We start from the raw sequence: 21,648 nt of genomic DNA on the forward strand, positions 1-21,648 counted from the left end.
TATTGCTTTTGTTTTAAGTTTTCTTTTTCTGATATCAAATTGAGAATAATTTTTTGTATCAAGGTGGAATTGACATAATAAGAAATTATTTTAAAGTGAACAAATCAGCGGCATCTGGTACATACATTCATGAAGCGATGCCTCAGCTGTCACCTGTCTCTAGTTACAAGTCATTTTTGCCATCCCCAAATCAGACTCTTACCCATTAAGTAATCAACCCCAAATCCCCTCTGCACCCACCTCTAAGATCATGCAGCCATCAATCTCCTTCCCTTCCCTCCCTCCCTCCCTCCATTCCTTCTTTCCCTTCCCTCCCTCTCTCCCTCCCTCCCTCCTTCTTTCTTCTTCTTCTTTTTTTTTTTTTTTTTTTTTGAGGCAGAGTCTGGCTCTGTCATCCAGGCTGGAGTGCAATGGCACAATCTCAGCTCACTGCAACCTCCACCTCCTGGTTAAAGTGATTCTCTTGAGATTTCCGAGTAGCTGGGAGTACAGGCATGCACCACCACGTCCTGCTAATTTTTGTATTTTTTTATTTTTAGGAGAGATAAGGTTTCAACATGTTGGCCAGGCTGGTCTCTAACCCTTGACCTCAGGTGATCCACCCACCTCAGTTTCCCAAAATGCTGATTACAGGCATGAGCCACCACAACCGGCCATCATCAATCTTCTTTGTCTTTCTGTGGATTTAACTGTTCTAGATATTTTATATAAATGAATTTATACCACATGCTACCTACTGTGTCAGCCTTCTTTCATTTAGTATGTGTTTAAGGTTCATCTACATGGTAGCAGATAACTTTTTCTTTTTTTTGAGACAGGGTTTCATTCTATCACCCAGGCTGGAATGCAGTGGCATGATCTTGGCTCACTGCAACCTCTGCCTCCCGGGTTCAAGCAATTGTCCTGCCTCAGCCTCCCAAGTAGCTGGGATTACAGGCACGTGCTGCCACGCCCAGGTAATTTTTGTATTTTTAGTAGAGATGGCATTTCACCATGTTGGCCAGGATGGTTTTGATCTCCTGACCTTGTGATCTGCCCACCTCGGCCTCCCAAAGTGCTGGGATTACAGGCATGAGCCACCACGCCCGGCCAGCAGTCACAGTTTAATGTCTGATGGGACTCTCACTGTGTTTCTTGGTGGAAGTGTCCCCTCTGGAAACCAGGCCTTTTAGATGAATTATTTCTTCTGCTTTCCCCCCAACAGCCCTATCCCCCATCCTATACGGAGAACACTGGTGTTGCCAACTATTTTAGACTTCAGGTGGGAGTATCAATGCATTGATAGCACCCCAGGGTAGCACAGCAGCTGATGGAATTCCTGGGCAAAGATACGAACCTTCCTGCCAAGTGATGGGCAAAAGTAGATTCTGAGAAGCAAAGGGGTGACCAATACTGAGTATCTTCCATTGTCTCAATAAATCTACCTCCTCTATGAATGACATTGATAGGCTTCCTTGCCTTATGGCTTTTGCTTTGGTTTGGCTAATGGGGAGGCCGGGCATGAGATCAGAAGCATAAAGGAGAGTGAGGTCTGACCCTGGCTGTTTGCTGCAGGAGGACCTGGGGCTGGATGCTATGCCTGACTGACCTACCCTCAGCTCCTGGAATGCAGCCCTCTTCTCTCCTCTCCAGATTCAATTGTTCCCTCCCTTCATCCCTTCAAGCTCTGGGGTGTTAAAAGAGCTCTGCCCTGCTCAGCTACTGGGTGCTTTACAATCTTTTGTGGTTTCCCTGGATCCTGTCCACAGCACTGTGCGTAGACCCTTTATGAAACCTCTACGTGAATTGTCCTAGTCTGTGGGTGCCAACCCGAGTTCCTGCTGGGACTCTGACTGCTATGCCAACTCACTGAAATAAGGAAAAGTCCTAACAACGTCTCAGAAAACCCAACAAGATCAGGATCCACCATGTCTCTGACCACATCATCTTCTACTGCTCCCAATCACCTGCTTTGTTCCACTCCAGCTGTATTGGCCTCCTTGCTGTGGGCCTTTGCATGCCAACACGACTCGTGCAAGACAAATTCTTATGACTCACTGTCCCAACTTGTTGAGATCTCTGCTCAAATACTCCTTACCAAGAGGCTTTCTTTTCCTCATCTATATAAAATTATTCCCAACCCCCCTTAACTCTCTTAAAATGCTTTTTTTCATAACTCTGTAATACCATACTTTCTTGATTTTTCTATAATCTGTTCCTCCTCCATAAGGATGAAGTATTTCAATGGCAAAACTTTGCCTGGCACATAGAACATACTCTGTAAACAGAGCAGTGGTTAAGTGCATGGACTGTCTGGGTTCAGATCTTGGCTCTACCATTTACCAGTCAGTGAATGCAGACAAGTAACTTAAGTGTATCATACCAGTTTTCTCATCTGTAAACTGGAGATAATAACATTACATACTTATGTTTATAATGCATACTCAGTTAATATTTATATGGCATTTAGAAGGGGCCCTGACCTATGGAAAGTACTATATCAGGAGTTCAAGACCAACCTGGCCAACATGGTGAAACCCTGTCTCTACTAAAAATACAAAAAAATTAGCCAGGCGTGGTGGTGGGCACCTGTAATCCCAGCTACTCAGGAGCTGAGGCAGGAGAATCACTTGAACCTGGGAGGCGGAGGTTGCAGTGAGCCAAGATCGTACCATTGCACTCCACCCTTGGTGACAAGACCAAAACTCTATCTCAATAAATAAATAAATAAATGTTTGACCATTTATTATTAATGCATTACAATACTTTGCCATGTAAAAATATCATCTCCACGTAAAAAGGAACAATACAGAAGAAAATACATAATCCTTATGCATCTAGTTACGTAACATCAAAATATATAAAAATCACAAAATTACAATGTTAATACATAAACATAATGGAAGAGTTTACCACACCTCTATCACTAAATAAGGTTAGAAAAAGAAATCTGAACATATGTACTGTACTTGGAAATACAATTAAGTTGCATTAATGTGCATATACCCTATATCCAAATATTAGAGAATATACATTGTTTTCAAAGAAACAACATGGGTAAAATTTGACCAATTTATAGGTTTACCAGTTAGATTCTGCATCCTGCTGGAAGTTAACAGAACACCACCTCATAAACAAACAACAGATCATGTTGGCTTCAATCAGTTGTGTCTTTTTTTTTTTTTTTTTTTTTTTTTTTTTTTGAGACGGAGTCTTGCTCTGCCATCAGGCTGTAGTACAGTAGCGCGATTTCGGCTCACTGCAACCTCCGCCTCCTAGGTTCAAGCAATTCTCCTGCCTCAGTTTCCCAAGTAGCTGGGACCACAGGTGCGTGCTGCCATGCTGTGCTAATTTTTTTTGTATTTTTAGTAGAGACAGGGTTTCACCATGTTGGCCAGGATGGTCTTGATCTCCTGACCTCATGATCGTTAGGGGTTTCTTTTAGTCACTAAGAAGTGTAACAATAAGGAGTTCAGAGCAGATGCAGCCAATCGGAGGCTCTTGGAGAGTCCAGAGCATTGTGATTTTTGGCTGCACTTTTGGTTTCTGTCATCATGGTCATAAAGAAGTTCTTCAAACTCTAGACCTTGAGGCCACCTTCCAAGAGACAGAATGGGTGAGATGAATGGAAAATAAGCGAGAACGAGCCAGGAGATGTTCCCCACAGTGACTTCTACTTACTTCTCATTGCCAGGTGAGTGGGAAAAAACTTGCCTGGGCTTCAAGAAAAACTCTAAGATTGAGAACATTCGATACCATTCACAGACAACTTGAACATGTTTCTTTCTTTAAGCAAATAAATGGAGGAGAATGGACACTGGGAAAGAAGCCAACATATTTGGCATATCAAGAGAGAAAATAATCAGTATCATGAAGCTCATGTGCTCTGACAAAAACACCATTAAATTAGAAAAACGTGTATTACAAATACTAATTTCCATTATGATAAACCGAATCACTCAGAAGGTATTTGGAAATAACTTTTTGAATATGCAATATGTCTTTAACAAGCAAATTATAATAAATACATTGCATTAAAATTACGAAATATAAGTTAATGTTTATTTTAGGGAACAGCTATACACATGTTTATGTTAAAAGAAAAAAGACTAAAAAGTTAATGAGCTAGCAGTCCAATCTATAGATGAGACACTGATGTAGGAAATCCCACACTCAAAACAGTTATCATACTTTTTGTTCCCAGTGAAAATTGTGGCCACTCAGTGAAGAGTTGAGGCTGAGGCATCCTAATACTGATTGCATTCCTAGGGGTTTCTCCATGTAAGTTCTCTCATATACAAGAAAGAGAAGAATCACTGAAAAATGTTCCAATATTAATATACTCATAGGTTTTGCATCCAGGGCGAAGTTCCATATTTTCCATAACACAGAGGCATCACTGAAGGCTTTTTCTTTTTCTTTATATTTGCAAGTTTCTCTGCAGTGTGAATGCTCACAAGTTTCCTAACAAATGTGGAAAACCGGAAAGCTCTCCAATATTGATGATGTTCAATGGGGCATTCACCCCAGAATTAATCCGCAAGTCCCTTAAAAACTGAGAGAACATTCAAGGCTTTCCCATAGTCACTGCGGAATACCACATTACAGTTTGCTCAGAAATGTGAACACTTTTGCTGTAGGATATTCCGCATTTCTGAGTGTTGTTCCATTGTGTGATTTCTAATGTGTGTCTTAAGGGATGACTGTCCCTGAAGGCTTCTGCACTCTGATGACCTTCACAGGTTTTCTCTCTTAGTGTCAGCTGTCACACGAATCCCTGCTGATAGCACTGAAGGCTTTCCTACAGCTGTTCCATTCTTCAGGATTCTCTCAGTACATAACCTTCCGGGCCCATGAGGGTGAGAGTTTGAGCTGAGAGCTTTACCACACAGATTGTCCTCAAAAGGTTTCTCTTCAGAGTGAATTAATAGGAGTTATTGAATGCTATTTCATATTGATTAGATTAAAAGGATGATGTGCTGAGGGCTTTACTTCATTAATTCCATGGCAAGTTTCCCAGATGTTTCTGAGTGATCTGTTTCCTTCTGTAGTCTCTCACATTGTATCAGGATTGGTGTGTTGAGACCAACACAATAGGAAATAAGTGAAAGCTTAGCAGTCCTCCTGAGGATAGGTCATAAAAGTCATTTTGGCCTCTGTACTGGTCGCCTCTTGGATCACTAACCTTCGGGAGAACTTATTGCCAAATCAGAAAGGAACTCGGCCTTGTAAAGAGGCCTATGTGGAGAGGCCTGCATGGTAATGACTGAACGTCCCCTGACAACAACCAACACCAACTTTCCAGGCATGTGAATGAGTCATCTTGGAAGTGGACTGTTCATCAGTAAAGATGTTAGATGGCCACAGCTTTGGCTGACATCTTGACTGTAAGTAAGGGCATGAGAGATCCTGCCATGTAACTACAGAGATAAGCTGTTCCTGAATTCCTAACCTGTAGAAATTGTGAGATAATAAATGTTTGGTGTTTGTGGCCACAGAGTTTTGGGGGATCATTTGTTATGCTGCAACAAATAACTTATACATCCAGTGTGAGCTCTCTCAAACTATCTTAGGGATGAAAGATCAATGAGTGCTTTCCCCCAGAAGTTCCCGCAGTTAATTCATATCCACCTATTATGTATTCTCTTGTGTACAGAAAGGTAGGAGTTACTTGTGAAGGATTTCCCACAATGATTACATTCATAGGGTTTTTCTCCAGTGTGAGTTCTTAAGTGTTTCTTCACAGCTGAGAGATTATTAAAGGCTTTTCCACAGTCACTGCACTCATAGGGTTTCTCTCCGGTATGTATTCTCTTGTGCACAGTCAGAGAAAAGCTACTGCTGAAGGATTTCCCACACTCATTACATTCATAGGGTTTTTCTCCAGTATGAGTTCTTACGTGCTGTGTCAGATAGGAACTCTTCCTGAAGGTTTTCCCACAATCGTGACATTCGTAAGGTTTCTCCCCTGTATGAATGCTATTGTGCCCAGTGAGGGAGGACCTTGTGCTGAAAGCTTTTCCACACTGATTACATTCATGGTGATTCTCCCCCGTGTGAATCCTCTTGTGGCTTTTGAGGTTACAACTGGTGCGGAAGACGTGAAAACACTGGTTACATTCGTAGGGTTTTTCTCCGGTGTGAATTCTCACATGCAGTCTAAGGGATGAGGGATCACTAAATGCTTTCCCGCAGTGATTGCATTCATAGGGTTTCTCCCCATTGTGGATTCTCTTATGAATAGTAAGGTAAGATCTGCTACTGAAGGACTTCCCACACTGATTACAGTCATAGGGTTTTTCTCCAGTATGAATTCTCTTGTGCTGAGTTAGATTAGATTTTGTGCTAAAGACTTTAAAACACTGATTACATTCATTGAGTTTCACTCCACGATGACTTCTTTCCTGTGGATTAAGAGACGAATGATAACTATAATTTATAATATTTGAAATACTTAACGTTCTCATAGGAATTTTCTCTCCCAGGAATTCTGTTACATTATTATAATCGATATTTTGGCTACTTTCAGTGGTTGTATATGGTTTCTGTCCAGTTTTAGTGCTAAGCAAGTTAAAAAACATAGATGCTTTGCCACAAGTCCTTATCAGATTCACAAAACATTTTCTGATAACTTCTGGATGAAGTTTTGTTCCCAACAGTCAATATCTGAGCCACAGATAGGAAATATTTACTTGTGGGAACTCTCAGTGAAGAAATAAGTTTGAAGCTAACTCACACTTCTCTAAATATTTACAATTTTCACAGTGTCTCTCCAGGGACATGGCATTCTCAATTATAAATGACACTCTCCTTTAATCCCTCTCCTGGTTATTTTGTGCCCTTTCTAAACTTAGGGCATTCTCCTACTGTAGAGAACCAGAAATCACCCATGTTAGTCTTACCGTTTTTACACCTTTAGACTGTTCTTTTCTGAAAACATGCTTCTTAGGAGTTAACCATTTGACTTTAAGTAGAGTCTCCAAATCTGAAACAAAATGAAAAGAAATTTAGGTTGATGGAGAAAATAAATGGAAAAGTACACACATGAGTAAAGGCAGATTCTGAGGGATCAAGGTTTTTGAGGATGTTTTGCAACAAAGAGGATTTGGTTATGAAAATTTTAGGTATTAATTTTAAAAAAGATTCTAGACAAATTGAGATTGATCACAGATTGGCAAAAGGAGGAGTGATCAGGAATGCAAAGTGGGAAGGAACTTAACGGAAATTTTCAAAAGAGTTGCATCTTTGTTTCTTCCCTGAGCCCGAAGGGAAGTATGAGATGATGATGAGAGAGTCAGAGAGAAAAGAAGGGACATGAGGAAGCTCATACCAAATGTTCTTGTGCATCTTTGGCAGGAACAGGGTATTTTACGAAGTTCCCTGATTGACATTAACTAATGTAATACTCCCAACCCCCAAGTCACTGGCCAGAGGTATTTCTCACAAGGGCTCATATCTGCCTGGTGCTCACCTGGACAGGTGCTTGGTAGAATTCCTCTTTCTTCTGTCATCACCTTCTTGTCTTGTTCCAACTGGGATATTAGACTGGGTTTATTAACACGACATCCTATTTATGGAAAACGTACACATGATATAGGGAATGGTGCTGGGGACAACCAACTCCATGAAACAAATGCCAACATTTCTGAAGATGGAAAAGTGTGACTTTAGGAACGGTGAAATAAATAATCACTTTTTTTTTTTCTTTTTTTTTGAGATGGAGTCTTGCTCTGTGCAGCGGCATGATCTCGGCCCACCGCAACCTCCGCCTCCCAGGTTCAAGTGATTCTCCTGCCTCAGCCTCCTGGGTAGCTGGGACTATAGACGCACGCCACCACGCCTGGCTAATTTTTATATTTTTAGTAGAGATGGGGTTTCACCATGTTGGCCAGGCGGGTCTCCATCTCCTGACCTTGTGACCCACCCACGTTGGCCTCCCAAAGTGCTGGGATTACAGGTGTAAGCCACTGCTCCCTGCCAATTACACCTTAATTCTAGTGCATACGGTAACTCTCACAGGGAACAAAAATGCAAGCATATTCAACTAGATATTCAGGGTGACAGGGCATAAGCAGCTCCAGAAGCCCATGCCTGAGTTCAAATGCACACTTCGGAGGCCCCGACACTTTTAACCATGAAGAATATAAAGTCAGGACAAGAAACAGATCTTCAGTTCGTAAGGCAGGAATTAGAGACAGCCCATGAGGGTGTCTTCATCAGTGTCATTCATCACTGTACTCCCAAGCCCCTGCACAGACCTAGGAACACAGAGGTGCTTAAGAAAACTTGAGAGAAGTGATGACGGTGACAGTGGTGGAGGAGGGAGTTCCAGACGTTCATCCCTCCACAAAAACAGTGAGGAAACTGGCAAAAGCGGTCAGAATCAACTTTATTGGAATTGTGGAAAAGTATCCAAAGTCCATAGCCATCAGGAGCATGCCTTCTCAGAAAACCCAGCTGAATCGGGTAAGAGAGCTTTACGATACTTTAAATGGACCTCTTTCCCCCTGCTTTGTCTACAGCCTTGAAGACAACAGCCTGGATTCCTAGTACTCGCAGGGAGCAGAATAGACCTTACTCCGTGGTTGCTTTTCCTGGCCTAGCTGGTGGTTTCCCGAAGGACTGGCTCAAAGGGTTGCCTTTATTTATCTAACTCCAAATTCTTTCAGGGACTGAGCTGGTTACCTGGAACACATGTGATCAACACATGTGAAGGCAAATGTATTAGTCAGTACTGCCTGAGGCAAGAGAAGACAGTAGAAGCAAACAAAAGACTAACCAAAAAACCTGAAAGGAAAAATGGGGAAAAAGATGTTTGGGGAGTAGGACTTTGAAAATCTTCCTCATATTCTTAAGAACCTGTAATTCCAAGCACATACTCAGGGCTGGGAGCATGCCCAGAAAATACTTAGAAGGCACAAAAACCTCACCTTTTGGTGACCTTCAGGCTCTGCACATGCCAGAAATGAAGGTCAAGGCAGAGTTAACTGCCTATCTAAGTATTAAAGGCATGTCCCTATGTACACGTAGAGCCCGTGTAAAAAGACTGGAAGTTTTTTCCTTTCTTGTTCCAGGCCGTCAAATCACTATATGACCATTACGCTATCAGTGGCCACACAGGGCAGATACAGACATTACAAAGTTAGTTCTGAAATAGAACTACTGTATATCCTAACAAGAGTTTACAATATATAATATTCTAGAACTTTAGAATATATCAGAGTTCTATTTCAGAACTAACTTTAGAACTGTCATATGTTCTATAGATACATACAATACCAACAACAACAAGCAAAACAAACACTGGAGATGAGGAAAAGTCTCATTCCCAAATTGCTATATTATAATATTCCAAATGTGTAGTTTCCACAAAATAATTATGAGGCAAGCAAGGAAACAAACGTTGGGCCCATTACAAGACAAATGAAGCTGGTAGAAATTGTCCCTTCAGAAGTTCAAATACTGGACTTCACTAGACAAGTAAAATAAGTCAACCATTTTAAATCTGCTAAAAGATGTACAAGAAGTATGTATAAAGAACTAAAGGAAACCATGAGTACAAATTTTCATCAAATGAAAAACAGCAAAATAGGTACAACTATGGCATATGAAAAAAATACAAAAAAAATGGAAAACATAAAGAGAAACTGTGGAAGGCAAATAAAAAAATTTGAGTTGAAAAGTGTAATAGCTGAAATGAAACATTCAGAACATATCTGAGCAAGCAGAAGACAAAATTGGTGACCATGAAGATAGGACAACTGATATTATCCAGTCTGAGGAGCAGAAAAAAGAGAGAGGCCAGGCACAGTGGCTCATAGCTGTAATCCCAGCATTTTGGGAGGCCAAGGCAGGAGGACTGCTTGCATCCAGGAGCTGAAGACCAGCCTGGGAAATATAGTGAGATCCTGACTCTACAAAAAATAAAAAAATTAGCTGGGCATGGTGATACACGTCTATGGTCATGCCTCCCTGTTTGGGAGGCTGAGATGGGAGGATCACTTGAGCCCAGGAGGTCAAGGCTGCAGTAAGCCACAATCACTCTGCTGCACTCCAGCCTGACAGAGTGAGTGAGAACCTGTCTCAAAGATACAGACAGAGAGAGAGAAAGAGAGAGAGAGAATTTAAAAAAAGATGAACAGAGCCTGAGACCTGTAGGATACCATCAAACATATATATGATGCGGAGAAGACAGAGATGTGAAGAGAGAGAAAGGGGTGAGAAGGTTGAAGAAATGATGGCTAGAAACTTCCTAAAATGGGATGAAAGGCACAAATGTACAAATCCAAGAAGCTCAAGAAACTCAAGTAGAATAAATTTGAAAAAATAGAGATTCATACTGAAACACACACACACACACACACACGCACACACACACACATTTTTTGAGCCAGGGTCTTATTCCGTCACCCAGGCGAGAGTACAGTGGTGTGATCATGGCTCACAGAAGCCTTCATCTCCTGGAGTCAAGCAATCCTTCCACCTCAGCCTTCCAAGAAGCTGGGACCACAGGTGTGCACCAGCACATCTGGCTAATTTTTAAATATTTTGTAGAGACAGGGTCTCTTTACGTTGCCCAGGCTGGTCTCATATTCCTGGCCTCAAGGGGTCTTCCTGCCTCAGCCTCACAAAGTGTTGGGATTACTGGCGTGAGCCATTGCACCCGGCATCAAACACATATTAATCAAGCTGTTGAAAGACAAAGGCAGCATCCTAAAAACAGCAAGAGGGAGGTGAACTATCACGTTACACAGGATCCTCGGTAAGATTAACAGCCAATTTCTCAACAGAAACCATGGAAACCACCAAGCACTGGAGTGGTATATTCAAAGTGTTGAGAAAAAAGGGCAACCAAGAATTCTATGTCTGGCAAAACTCCCCTTCAGAAACAAAGAAATGAAGACCTTCCCAGAAACAAAGACTGAGTGTTTGTCACTATTACATCTACCCTACAAAAAATGATTGAGGGTGACTTCAGGACAAAATGAAAAGATAATAGATAGTAACTTGAATCCACAGAGAGAGGTGAAGAACACTGGTAAAGGTAAATACAGAGGTGAATATCAAAGTCACGGACAATGTGTTTTTGGTTTGTAACTTCTCTTTTATTACTACATAATTTAAAGACAAAAGCATAAATGATTATACATCTACATTAATGGGCACATAATGCATACAGATGTAATTTGTGACAAAATTACTAAACAAAACAGCTACAGTAAAACAAAGTTTTTATATACTATTGAAACTAAGTTGCTATTAAACTAGATTGTTGTAAATTAAAGTGCTTATTAAAATTCTCAGGGCAACCACTAAGAAAATAACTAAAAAGGATAAAAAGAAATGAGAAGGGAATCAAAATGGCCCGCTAGAAAATATCTAACACAAAACAACAATGAAAGAACTGAGGAACAAAAATGATATGACACATAGAAAAAAGTAAATAGCTATCTATAGCAAATAGTAAATAGGCAGAAGTAGCTCCTTCCTTATCAGTAATTACATCATTGCGAGGTGGATTTTGGCAGAATGGATTTAAAAAATAACCCAATTACAGATGGTTCCCAGCTTACAATGGTATGATTTTTTAACTTTATGATGGTGCAAAGGTCATACGCATTCAGGAGAAACCACACTTCAAGTACCCTACAACCATTCTATGTTTCACTTTCAGTACCATACTCAATACATAATTTATAATTGTTGAGCTATTCAATACTGTATTTAAAATACCCTGTTATGTTAGATGATTTTGCCCAACTGTAGGCTAATGTAAGTGTTCTGAGCATATGTAGGCTAGGCTAACTGATGATGTTCAGTGGGTTAGGTGAATTAAATGCATTTTTGACTTTTCTTTTTTCTTTTTTCATTGTTTTGCATTTTTGACTTATAGTATTTTTAACTTACAATGGCTTTACTGGGACATAACCTCATCAAAGTTGTGGAGCATCTGTACATACTGTCTATAAGAGACTTACTTTACATTCAAAGACACAAATATGGTTGATAGTGAAAGAATGGAAAAAGATTTCATTCAATAAATATTGTTATAAAACATAGAGAAAGACATTATAGATGTATAAAGCATCAATTTATGGAGAAAATGTAACAATTATAAACACATATGTGCCTAATAAGAACTCCAAAATGTATGAAGTAAAAACTGGCATAATGGAAGGAAGATATAGAAAGTTCTACAATAATCACTTGAGACTTCAATACTCCACTTTCAATAATGGGTAGAACAACATATTAGAAGATAAAAAGGAAACAGAGAGCTTAAACAATAAACTAACTAGACCTAACAGATACATAAAGAACACATCACCCAACAAGAAAACGCATATTCATCTCAAATGCACATGGAACATTCTCCAGGATAGATGATATGTTAGGCTATAAAAAAAGTCTCACTAAATTTAAAAACAATGAATTCCTACAAAGTATCTTCCTTAACGACAATGGAATGAAATTAAAAATGAGTAACAGGGCTGGGCATGATGGCTTACACCTGTAATCCCAGCACTTTGAGAGGTAGAGGTGGGTGGATCACAATGTCAAGAGATTGAGACCATCCTGGCCAACATGGTGGAACTCCGTCTCTACTAAAAATACAAAAATTAGCTGGGCGTGGTGGTGCGCGCCTGTAGTCCCAGCTACTTGGGAGGCTGAGGCAGGAGAATCACTTGAGCCTGGGTGGCAGAGGTTGCAGTGAGCTGAGATTGTGCCACAGCACTCCAGCCTGGCAACAGAGTAAGACTCCGTCTCAAAAAAAATTAAAAGGTTATGTATTGGAAGCCTTAACATGGTTAAGGTGACAACACTACCCAAAATTATCTACAGAGGTAAAACAATCATTATCAAAATTCTGATAGTTTTTTTTCCTTTCAGAAATGCACAAACTGATCTGAAAATTCATGGTGCTGCAAGGGATCTTGAACAGACAAGTGCTGAATAAGAAGAACAAAGTAGAAAGATTTACACTTCCTGTTATCAAAACTTACTACAATGTAACAATCATCAAAGCAGTGTGGTACTGACCCAAGGATGGATATACAGACCAATGAATCCAGGAGCGGTGGCTCACGCCTGTAATCTCAGCACTTTGGGAGGCCCAGGCAGGCGGATCACGGTCAGGAGTTTGAGATATATAGACCAATGGAACAGAACTGAGAGTGCGTAAATAAACTCCAGTGTGCATGGCCACAGAATTTCAATAAGGATGCCAAGGTCATTTGATGGGGAAAGAACAATATCTTCTATAAAGGTGGTGAGACAACTGGATATACACATGCAAAGAGTGAAGCTGGCCCTTTCTCTACATCATATGCAAAATTCACTCAAAATCTATCAAACAGCTAAGTGGAAGAGTTAACACTAGAAAATTCTTAGAAGAAAACAGGGGTAAATCTTCATGACCTTTTTTTTTTTTTTTTTTTTTTTTTTTTGAGACGGAGTCTCACGCTGTTGCCCAGGCTAGAGTGCAGTGGCGCGATCTCGGCTCACTGCAAGCTCCGCCTCCCGGGTTCCCGCCATTCTCCTGCCTCAGCCTCCTGAGTAGCTGGGACTACAGGCGCCCGCCACCGCGCCCGGCTAATTTTTTGTATTTTTAGTAGAGACGGGGTTTCACTGTGGTCTCGATCTCCTGACCTTGTGATCCGCCCGCCTCGGCCTCCCAAAGTGCTGGAATTACAGGCTTGACCCACCGCGCCCGGCCATCTTCATGACCTTGAGTTGAGCCATGGTTTCTTAGGTATCACACCAAGAGCACAAGCAAAAAAGAAAAACTAGATACAACGGACTTCATCACAACTAAAACTTTTTTTGTTGTTTGAGACGGAGTCTTGCTCTGTTGCCCAGGCTGGAGCACAGTGGATCTCAGCTCACTACAACCTCTGCCTCCCAGGTTCAAGCGATTCTCCTGCCTCAGCCTCCCGAGTAGCTGGGATTACAGGCACCTGCCACTATGCCCGGCTAGTTTTTGCATTTTCAGTAGAGATAGGGCTTCACCAAGTTGGCCAGGCTGGTCTTGAACTCCTGACCTCAGGTGATCCGTCCGTCTCGGCCTCCCAAAGTGCTGGGATTACAGGCATGAGCCACCGTGCCTGGTCACAATTAAAACTTTTGTGCATCAAAGGACACTATCAAGAAAATGAAAAGATACCCAAATAATAGAGAAATCACTTATGCATTGTATTTTGAATAAGGATTTGGTATCCGGAATATAAAATGAACTTTTAAAATCCGACAACAAAAATAAACAACTCAAATAAAACATGGGCAGAGGGTTGGGAGCGGTAGTTCACACCTGTAATCCCAGCACTTTGGGAGGCCAAGGCAGGCAGATCACTTGAGGCCAGGAGTTTGAGACCAGCCTGATCAACACAACGAAACCATGTCTATAAAAAATACAAAAAAATTCAGCCAGGCATGGTGGCGCATGCCTGTAATTCCAGCTACTTGGGAGGCTGAGGAATGAGAATCACTTGAACCTGGAAGGCGGAGGTTGCAGTGAGCTGAGATCACGCTGCACCATTGCACTCCAGCCTGGATGACAGAGGGAGACTCTGTGTCAAAACAAGCAAACAAACAAACAAACAAACAAACAACAATAACAAAAATGGGCAAAGGACTTGAATAGACACTTTTCCAAAGAAAAATACTCAGGAAGTACATGAAAAGATGTTCATGTCATTTGTCATTACAAAACTGCAAATCAAAACACGAGATAGCACTTCACACCTACTGGTATGACTATAACCAAAAAGGCAAGTGCTGGACAGATGTGGAGAAGCTGGAACCCTCATGCATTGGTGGGAATGTGCAGTGGTGCAGCTGCTGTGGAAAAGTCTGGCAGTTCCTAAAGAAGCTAAACACAGACCTAGCCTTCCACTCCTAGTATATACCCAAGAAAATGCGAAGTGGGCGTTTAAACGAAAGCTTGTACACAAAAATTCATAGTATTATAGCATTATTCCTGATAGTCAAAAAGTGGAAACAACTGAAATGTTTATTAATAGAAAAATGGATTGGGCAAAATGTGGTATGTCCATACAATGCAATATTATTCAGTCATAAGGAATGAAGCGCTGGGACAACATACAACATAGCTAAGCTTTTTTTTTTTTTTTTTTTTTTTTTTGAGACACAGTCGTGCTCTGTTGCCCAGGCTGCAGTGCAATGATGCGATCTTGCCTCACTGCAACCTCTGCCTCCTGGTTCAAGCAATTCTCCTGCCTCAGCCTCCTGACTAGCTGGGATTACAGGAGTGCACCACCATGTCCGGCTAATTTTTGTATTTTTAGTAGAGACGGGGTTTCACCGTGTTGGTCAGACTGGTCTTGAACTCCTGACCTCGTGATCCGCCCGCCTCGGCCTCCCAAATTGCTGGGATTACAGGTGTGAGCCATCGCGCCCGGCCCATAGCTAAGCTTTTAAAACACTGTGCTACATGAAAGAAGTCAGACACAAAAGGTAACGTATTTTATAATTCCATTTATATGATATATTCTGGATAGGCAAATTCCTAAAGACAGAAACCACATGAGTGGTTACCAGCAGCAGTAGGTAGGGATTGGCTGCTTCACAGGGACGAGGTTTCTTTGAGGGTGATGAAAATGTTGTGATATTAGATAGTGTTGATGGTTGCACAATACTATGAATATATTAAAAACCACTGGACTGGACATCTTCGAATGGTTAAAATGGTGACTTTTATGTTGTATGGATTTTACCACAATAAAAAAAACAAGAAAAGCCGGCAAGTCTTGCCACCGGAGCCATTAAATAAATGCAGGAATGATGTCAGGCTTACCCAGCGAGGCCAGGTTCCTGCAGTTCTCCAGCATCACGTCCCTGTACAGTGTCCTTTGGGCAGGGTCCAGCAATGCCCACTCCTCCTGGGTGAACTCCACGGCCACATCCTCGAAGGTCACCAAGCCCTAAAGCATTGCAAACATCACAGCTTAGCCAAGGACTACCCGCACCAACATGCACAGGAATAGGGCCCAGAAGAACACAGCCACGGCTAGGGAAACCTGAGCACGAGATGTGGGGTGGGGTTCCGAGCTCCCCTCCCTGGCTTCTGAGCTCAGCCCTCAATGCTTGTCTCCTTAGGCCACTCCCAGGCCCAGTGCCCAGTACCACAGAGCAGCCGTCTTTTCTCTCAGGCTGGGCGCTCCTGTGACCTCGTTTCCCTCAGTCTCCAGGGGAGCACGGGCCCGTGACACAGCAGAAATCGGAGAAATACTTGGTAAGTGAATGAATGATTTCCGTACGGCCTTCATTCATCGCTTGGGCTTAGAACATTGTCATGTCTTTACCTGGCTTTCCCTTAAAACTCGCAGGAGCACGTGATGTACTTAGGGACCCTGGAGGGGGCTCTGAACCTGTAGTAAACGTTGACACACACTGACATTTTCTGGGCAGCCCTCACCCTCCATCAGATGCCTGGAAATCCTGGGATGCCTGAGGACCTGGTTTGGCCATGAGGCTCCAAGCTGCTGGAAGGTACCAAATCTAACCTTCTAGTCAAAGGAGTAATGACTTGGGAAAAGGAGCATCCGACTCACCCGTAGCCAGCTTGTCAGGAGCTCATCAACCAGCTCTCCGCTCTCTGTGTGTCCTTTTTGCTGAGAGGCTGGGAACGGGGAAGATGGAGCTGGAGGAGGAGAAACGAGTCCCAGGGATTCAGGCTTGTCTAATGCCCACAGATCTGCCCATGATCAACCATATCCACCTCCCACACACACATGGATGAGGCACCCACACAGCGCCGACCCACACTCCACACAAACACCTACCCACAGCTCTCCTAAGATACCCGAACACAGCTCTGTCTCACCAACCAAAAACAGGGCTCAAGGTCTGACTGCACTTGGGGAAGGGATTATTCCCACTTCACAGATGAGGAAACCGAAGTTCCAAGGGTGTCACTGTGTTTTTATCAGGTTCACAGAAAGAACTAAAAGGAGAATTCAAAAGTTCCAGCACATTCACCACAGAGGCGACATCCATAGACATCCAAACGCCTAAGTCCCAAATCCCAAGAGCCGCCCGATCAGACACCGAGGACCTCTGGGCCCTGGGGCTCCACTCCTGCCTCACCTGCTCTGCCCAACCCTCTCCCGTCCCATGCTGTGGGTCAGAGCCTTTCAAGCCTGGACTCTGAGAAATGCCAGGACCCCACGACTCACCAGCAGTGGGGGGCAGGACGACGGCTGCCATCCTGTGACTCCCACAGCAACAGGGCAGCCGGGAAGCAGGACGCTCCTCCCTTATTCCACAGCGCTCTCAGGACGGAGCTCTGGAAGAAACGGGACCGCTCCAAGTCTCCATGGCCACCTCCCTCTCCGGCTGCTGCTGATGGGCCCTCCTCAGCCCATCCTTCCCATCCTCCTTCAAATGCAAGTTCTGGCTTCCACAATGGGCCTTTATTTTGCTGAGCAGGCAATCATTCAGGGCCACCTGATGGAAAACTTGCCTTCCTCTGTCCCCAACACAATGACCGGTACCTCCCTGCCCCACCCACTTTGAGAACCTTGGCTTCGCACAGTCTCACGGCACGTTCTTCCTATCCACAAACGCAATCCCGGCTACTTCCTCCTTCCCTGGGGACTCCGGTGCCTCCATCACTCCTCCCACCTCCAGTCCCAGTTGCTGGAGGATGTCAGAGACCCCCAGAGTCTCAGGAGTTCCTCAGTTCCAGGGCCCTTTGACCCTTCTCTCCTCATCAGCCACACGTTTCCACACGCCCCCTCAGCCTTGATCAGCACCGGGCACTGTCCCATCACCCAGAACAACGTTCAGAAACTCCCCTCTCTCGGAACCCACCTCCCTCCTCAACTTCCACCGCGTTCACTAATTTTTTCTGTCACTGCATGTCCTCTGACAACACACAGGCCTCAGTCACCTCCCCCACCTCAGTCACCCGCCTCCTGCCTCAGTCACCCCGATCCTGCCTCGGTCACCCCGATCCTGCCTCGGTCACCCCCTCCTGCCCATGCTCTGCCTCAGTTACCCCCTCTCCTGCCCTTGGTCACCCCCCTCCTGCCTGTGCTCGGCCTCAGTCACCCCCCTCCTGCCGCACTCAGCCCCTCTCCTACCCATGCTCTGCCTTGGTCACCCCCTCTCCTGCCTCAGCCACCCCATCTCTTGATTTCATCCTCACCCAGCTTGGATGTCACTGTCCCTCATTTCAGCTGATTTCCTCCTCCCCACCCCACACCGTCATGCCAGCCCAGGCATGACTCCAAACATCCACCGGCTCCAGGGGACATTTGGGCAGACCACCCTGTGCAAGGGCTGTGACGCTGCCACTCTGGAGTAACACGGTCACCAATGTGAAAAGAACCCTCAGCCTGCAGGGCGATCCCACAGGTCAGCGTGGCTTCCCACTCGTCAAACCTCCTCTTCCTCTTTAAACCTCACACCTTCTCCCCTGTCCTCTCTGTGGTAACTGCTTCCTAACGAGCCCCTGACGATCCCAGCCTCCCGGTGCCCACACCCTGTGTAGAAGACCTGACACACACACAGGATTAGGGCTGACCTGTGTGACCAGCAGAATATGGCTGAGGAGATAGCGGGGATGGGTACAGGGTTGACTTCCAGGGCCCAGGTCCTAGAAGGCACTGAAGCTGCTTCCGCCTTGGTCTCCTGGATGCTGCTCTAGGGGATGCCAGTTGCCATGCTGGGAAGATGCTCAAGTGGCCCTGTGTAGAGGCCTATGTGGAGAGGAACTGAGGCCTCCCACCGACAGCCAGCTCTGACTCGCAGGCCATGGAGTGGCCCCCGGTACCGGTTGAGCCTTCGGATGATACGAACTCAGCTGACAGCCTTCTGCAAGTTTCCAGCCAGAGCCTTCCAGCCAAGCCGCTCCTGAATTCCTGAAACACAAAAGCAGAGACAGACGATACACGGTCATTTTTTCAAGTGACTAAGGTTTGAGATCATTTGTTAGGCAGCAGGAGATGACACATCATCTCATTTTCAGCAGATAGTCCCAATCCCACTTCTCAGGGTAATGATCACGAGGATCTACTTTCCTGTGTTGCTGTCAGCACTGCAACCTGCACCCCGCTCTCCCGCCTCCTCCCATTGCAGACAAGGAGCTGCCTGCCTTCCCCACAGGACCTGCTGGGCAGTTCTGGCCTGGGATCCACCCGCCTGCTTTTGAGGAGCTGTCTGTGCTCGAAGCTCTCTCCTCCGCTAATTTTTGTAGTTTTAGTAGTCAGGGTTTCACCATATTGGCCATGCTGGTCTCAACCTCCTGACCTCAGGTGATCCACCCGCATCGGCCTCCCAAAGTGCCGGGATTACAGGCGTGAGCCACCACGCCCAGCCCGAAAATGAATTTTCAGTTGTGTTTCATTCTCATTGGTTTAACTGAAATAGCTCCATGTGGCTAGTGGCTACCATGCTGGACAGCGCCTAGACAAGCACAGGCCTGACTTCCTTGAGGATGCAGAGGCGAGGCCCTGTGAGTGGCAGAGTGAGGGTGGGCACATGGCCCTGGGCCAAGGAGGCTGCCTGCAGGTTTGCACAGACAGGAGCTGGGGCACAGAGAGTGCTCTGAGCCCTCTGACCAATGCATGGAGGAAAGCGAGCAGCATCACATTTTCTCAGCTCTAAATTCCCAGGTCTTTTCTTTCTACGTCCTTCCTACTCCGGGACCATTACTCAGGCTTAGGCCACAATCATCTGATTCCTAAATTACCTCCGAACACCTTCTCTTTTGCCTCTTAAATGTCCTCCTTCTGAATCCTGAAGTTCTTGTTATCTACACGCTTACACTACATGCAAATCGCATCACTCTCCGGCCCACAACTCTTCAGTGTATTCCCACTGGCCTGAGAACAGAGTCTGAAGTGAGGCCTCGCCTGGTTCTGCCTCTCTCTCGGTCTTGGTCACACCTCTTTCCCTGTTTTGTTTTTGTTTTTGTTTTTTGAGGAGTCTCACTCTGACGCTCTGGAGTGCTGTGGCGCGATCTTGGCTCACTGCAACTTTCGCCTCCCAGGTTCAAGCAATTCTCCTGCCTCGGCCTCCCAAGCAGCCGGGACTACAGGCGTGCGCCACCACACCCAGCTAATTTTCGTAATTTTAGTAGAGACGGGGTTTCACCATGTTGGCCAGGCTGGTCTAGAACTTCTGGTATCAGGTGATCCACTCACCTTGGTCTCCCAAAGTGCTGGGATTACAGGCGTGACCACCACGCCCGGCTTCTTTCCCTGTTCTTGTCTCAGCTTCAGCCATCCCTGTGTTCCCAGTGCAGGGAGCATGGCAGCCTCTCTCCTGCTGCGGGGGCTTTCCTTACGCAGCTTCCTTGACAGGCAGTGCTCTCTTGGACATATCCCTGTCCCCTCACTCCAGTCAAGCCCTATGACTAGCTACATCTGACCCCGACTTGGAGATGGAGCAGCAATTCCCTTTTTTAGGGGCCTGTGAACCCCAAATGGAAAAATAAAGGAAAATCTTGAAGTTCCTTTAAGGGAAATTCCAGGCAGCCAGCTAGCCCCAAAAGTAAATAAGGAACTTGTTAAACAAGAAGGTAACAGTAACCTAAACCAACAGCCAAAGAAGTTAAGGTTCCAGAGATGTTTGCTTTCCCCATGAAAACTAAAGATAATGCCTTAACATGCGTCCCTGAGTTGCCTTTCAGAGGCTGGGACTCCCACTGAGGACCCCCACCAAACGGAGCTGCTGGCTCAGAGACCCCAGATGAGGGGGGCGTGAAGGCTGAGCTTCAGCATCCTTTGGGCTAAGTTTCTTGCTGAGGGGCTTGGAGAAAGTCACTTCCCTCAGCCCGTTCACATTTTCCTACTGACTCTAAATTTTTAAACAAAGCTTCTTTTCCTTAACCAATTACAAATCAGAAAATCTTTGAATCTACCGTACGCTCCTGCTTCAAGACATCCTTGCCCTTTTAGGTCTAAACCAGCGTCTAACCTCCATGTATTGCTTTATGATTTTGCCTGTAGCTTCTGCTTTTCTGTAATTTACCGTTGCCTTCAGAAATCCTTGCCTAGCTGGGCGCGGTGGCTCACGCCTGTAACCCCAGTACTTCGGGAGGCCTAGGCGGGCAGATCACCTGAGGTCAGGAGTTTGAGGCCAACCTGGCTAACATGGTGAAACTCTGCCTCTACTAAAAATACAAAACATTTGCCGGGTGTGGTGGTATGTGCCTGTAATCACAGGGACTCGGGAGGCTAAGGCAGAAAAATCACTTGAACCTGGGAGGTGGAGGTTGTAGTGAGCTGAGATCGCACCATTGCACTCCAGCCTGGGCGACCAATAGAGATTCTGTCTGATAAAAAAAAAAAAAAAAAAAAAAAAAAAAAAGGCCGGGTGTGGTGGCTCATGCCTGTACCATCTCAGCACTTTGGGAGGCTGAGGGGGGTGGATCATGAGGTCAGGAGATCAAGACCAGCTGGGCCAACATGGTGAAACCCTGTCTCTACTAAAAATACACAAATTAGCCAGGTGTGGTGGTGGGCGCTTGTAATCCCAGCTACTCAGGAGGCTGAGGCAGGAGAATTGGTTGAATCTGGGAGGCGGGGATTGCAGTGAGCTGAGATTGCGACACTGCACTCCAACCTGGGTGACAGAGCAAGACTCCGTCTCCAAAAAAAAAAGAAAAAAAAAAATTCCTTGCCTAACAGCCACTTGGGAAGG

General features: G+C 44.6%; 1 protein-coding gene across 2 annotated transcripts; it reads right to left on the bottom strand.

Moving 5' to 3' along the window:
• Positions 1 to 2,699: 2,699 nt before the first annotated feature.
• LOC105481351 (zinc finger protein 558) lies at positions 2,700 to 18,665 on the bottom strand. Of its 2 annotated transcripts, XM_011740969.3 has the most exons (7): positions 18,527 to 18,665; positions 17,175 to 17,284; positions 16,551 to 16,639; positions 15,794 to 15,920; positions 7,451 to 7,546; positions 6,882 to 6,964; positions 2,700 to 6,383 (listed from the first exon to the last, which is right to left on the bottom strand). In XM_011740969.3, exons 2-7 carry the CDS (start codon positions 17,203 to 17,205, stop codon positions 5,601 to 5,603), a joined length of 1,209 nt encoding a protein of 402 aa, XP_011739271.1. In that variant the 5' UTR covers positions 17,206 to 17,284; positions 18,527 to 18,665; the 3' UTR covers positions 2,700 to 5,600. The 2 variants fall into 2 exon arrangements, with proteins under 2 accessions (XP_011739271.1, XP_024647734.1); XM_024791966.2 differs by lacking the exon at positions 18,527 to 18,665 and having other exon boundaries at positions 17,175 to 17,960.
• Between the last annotated feature and the right edge of the window lie 2,983 nt (positions 18,666 to 21,648).

The sequence above is a fragment of the Macaca nemestrina genome, chromosome 20 (genome assembly GCF_043159975.1).
Source record: "Macaca nemestrina isolate mMacNem1 chromosome 20, mMacNem.hap1, whole genome shotgun sequence".
Classification (NCBI taxonomy): Eukaryota; Metazoa; Chordata; class Mammalia; order Primates; family Cercopithecidae; genus Macaca; species Macaca nemestrina.

Bases quoted from the DNA above. Each gene is read 5' to 3' on its own strand.
- LOC105481351 (XM_011740969.3), bottom strand. From the start codon at position 17,205: ATGGCAGCCGTCGTCCTGCCCCCCACTGCTG. The intron at 15,921-16,550 runs GTGAGTCGGATG...GCAATGCTTTAG, and splicing joins TCCTGACAAGCTGGCTACGG to GGCTTGGTGACCTTCGAGGA. The intron at 6,965-7,450 runs GTGAGCACCAGG...ATTTTGTTTCAG, and splicing joins TCTACCAAGCACCTGTCCAG to ATTTGGAGACTCTACTTAAA.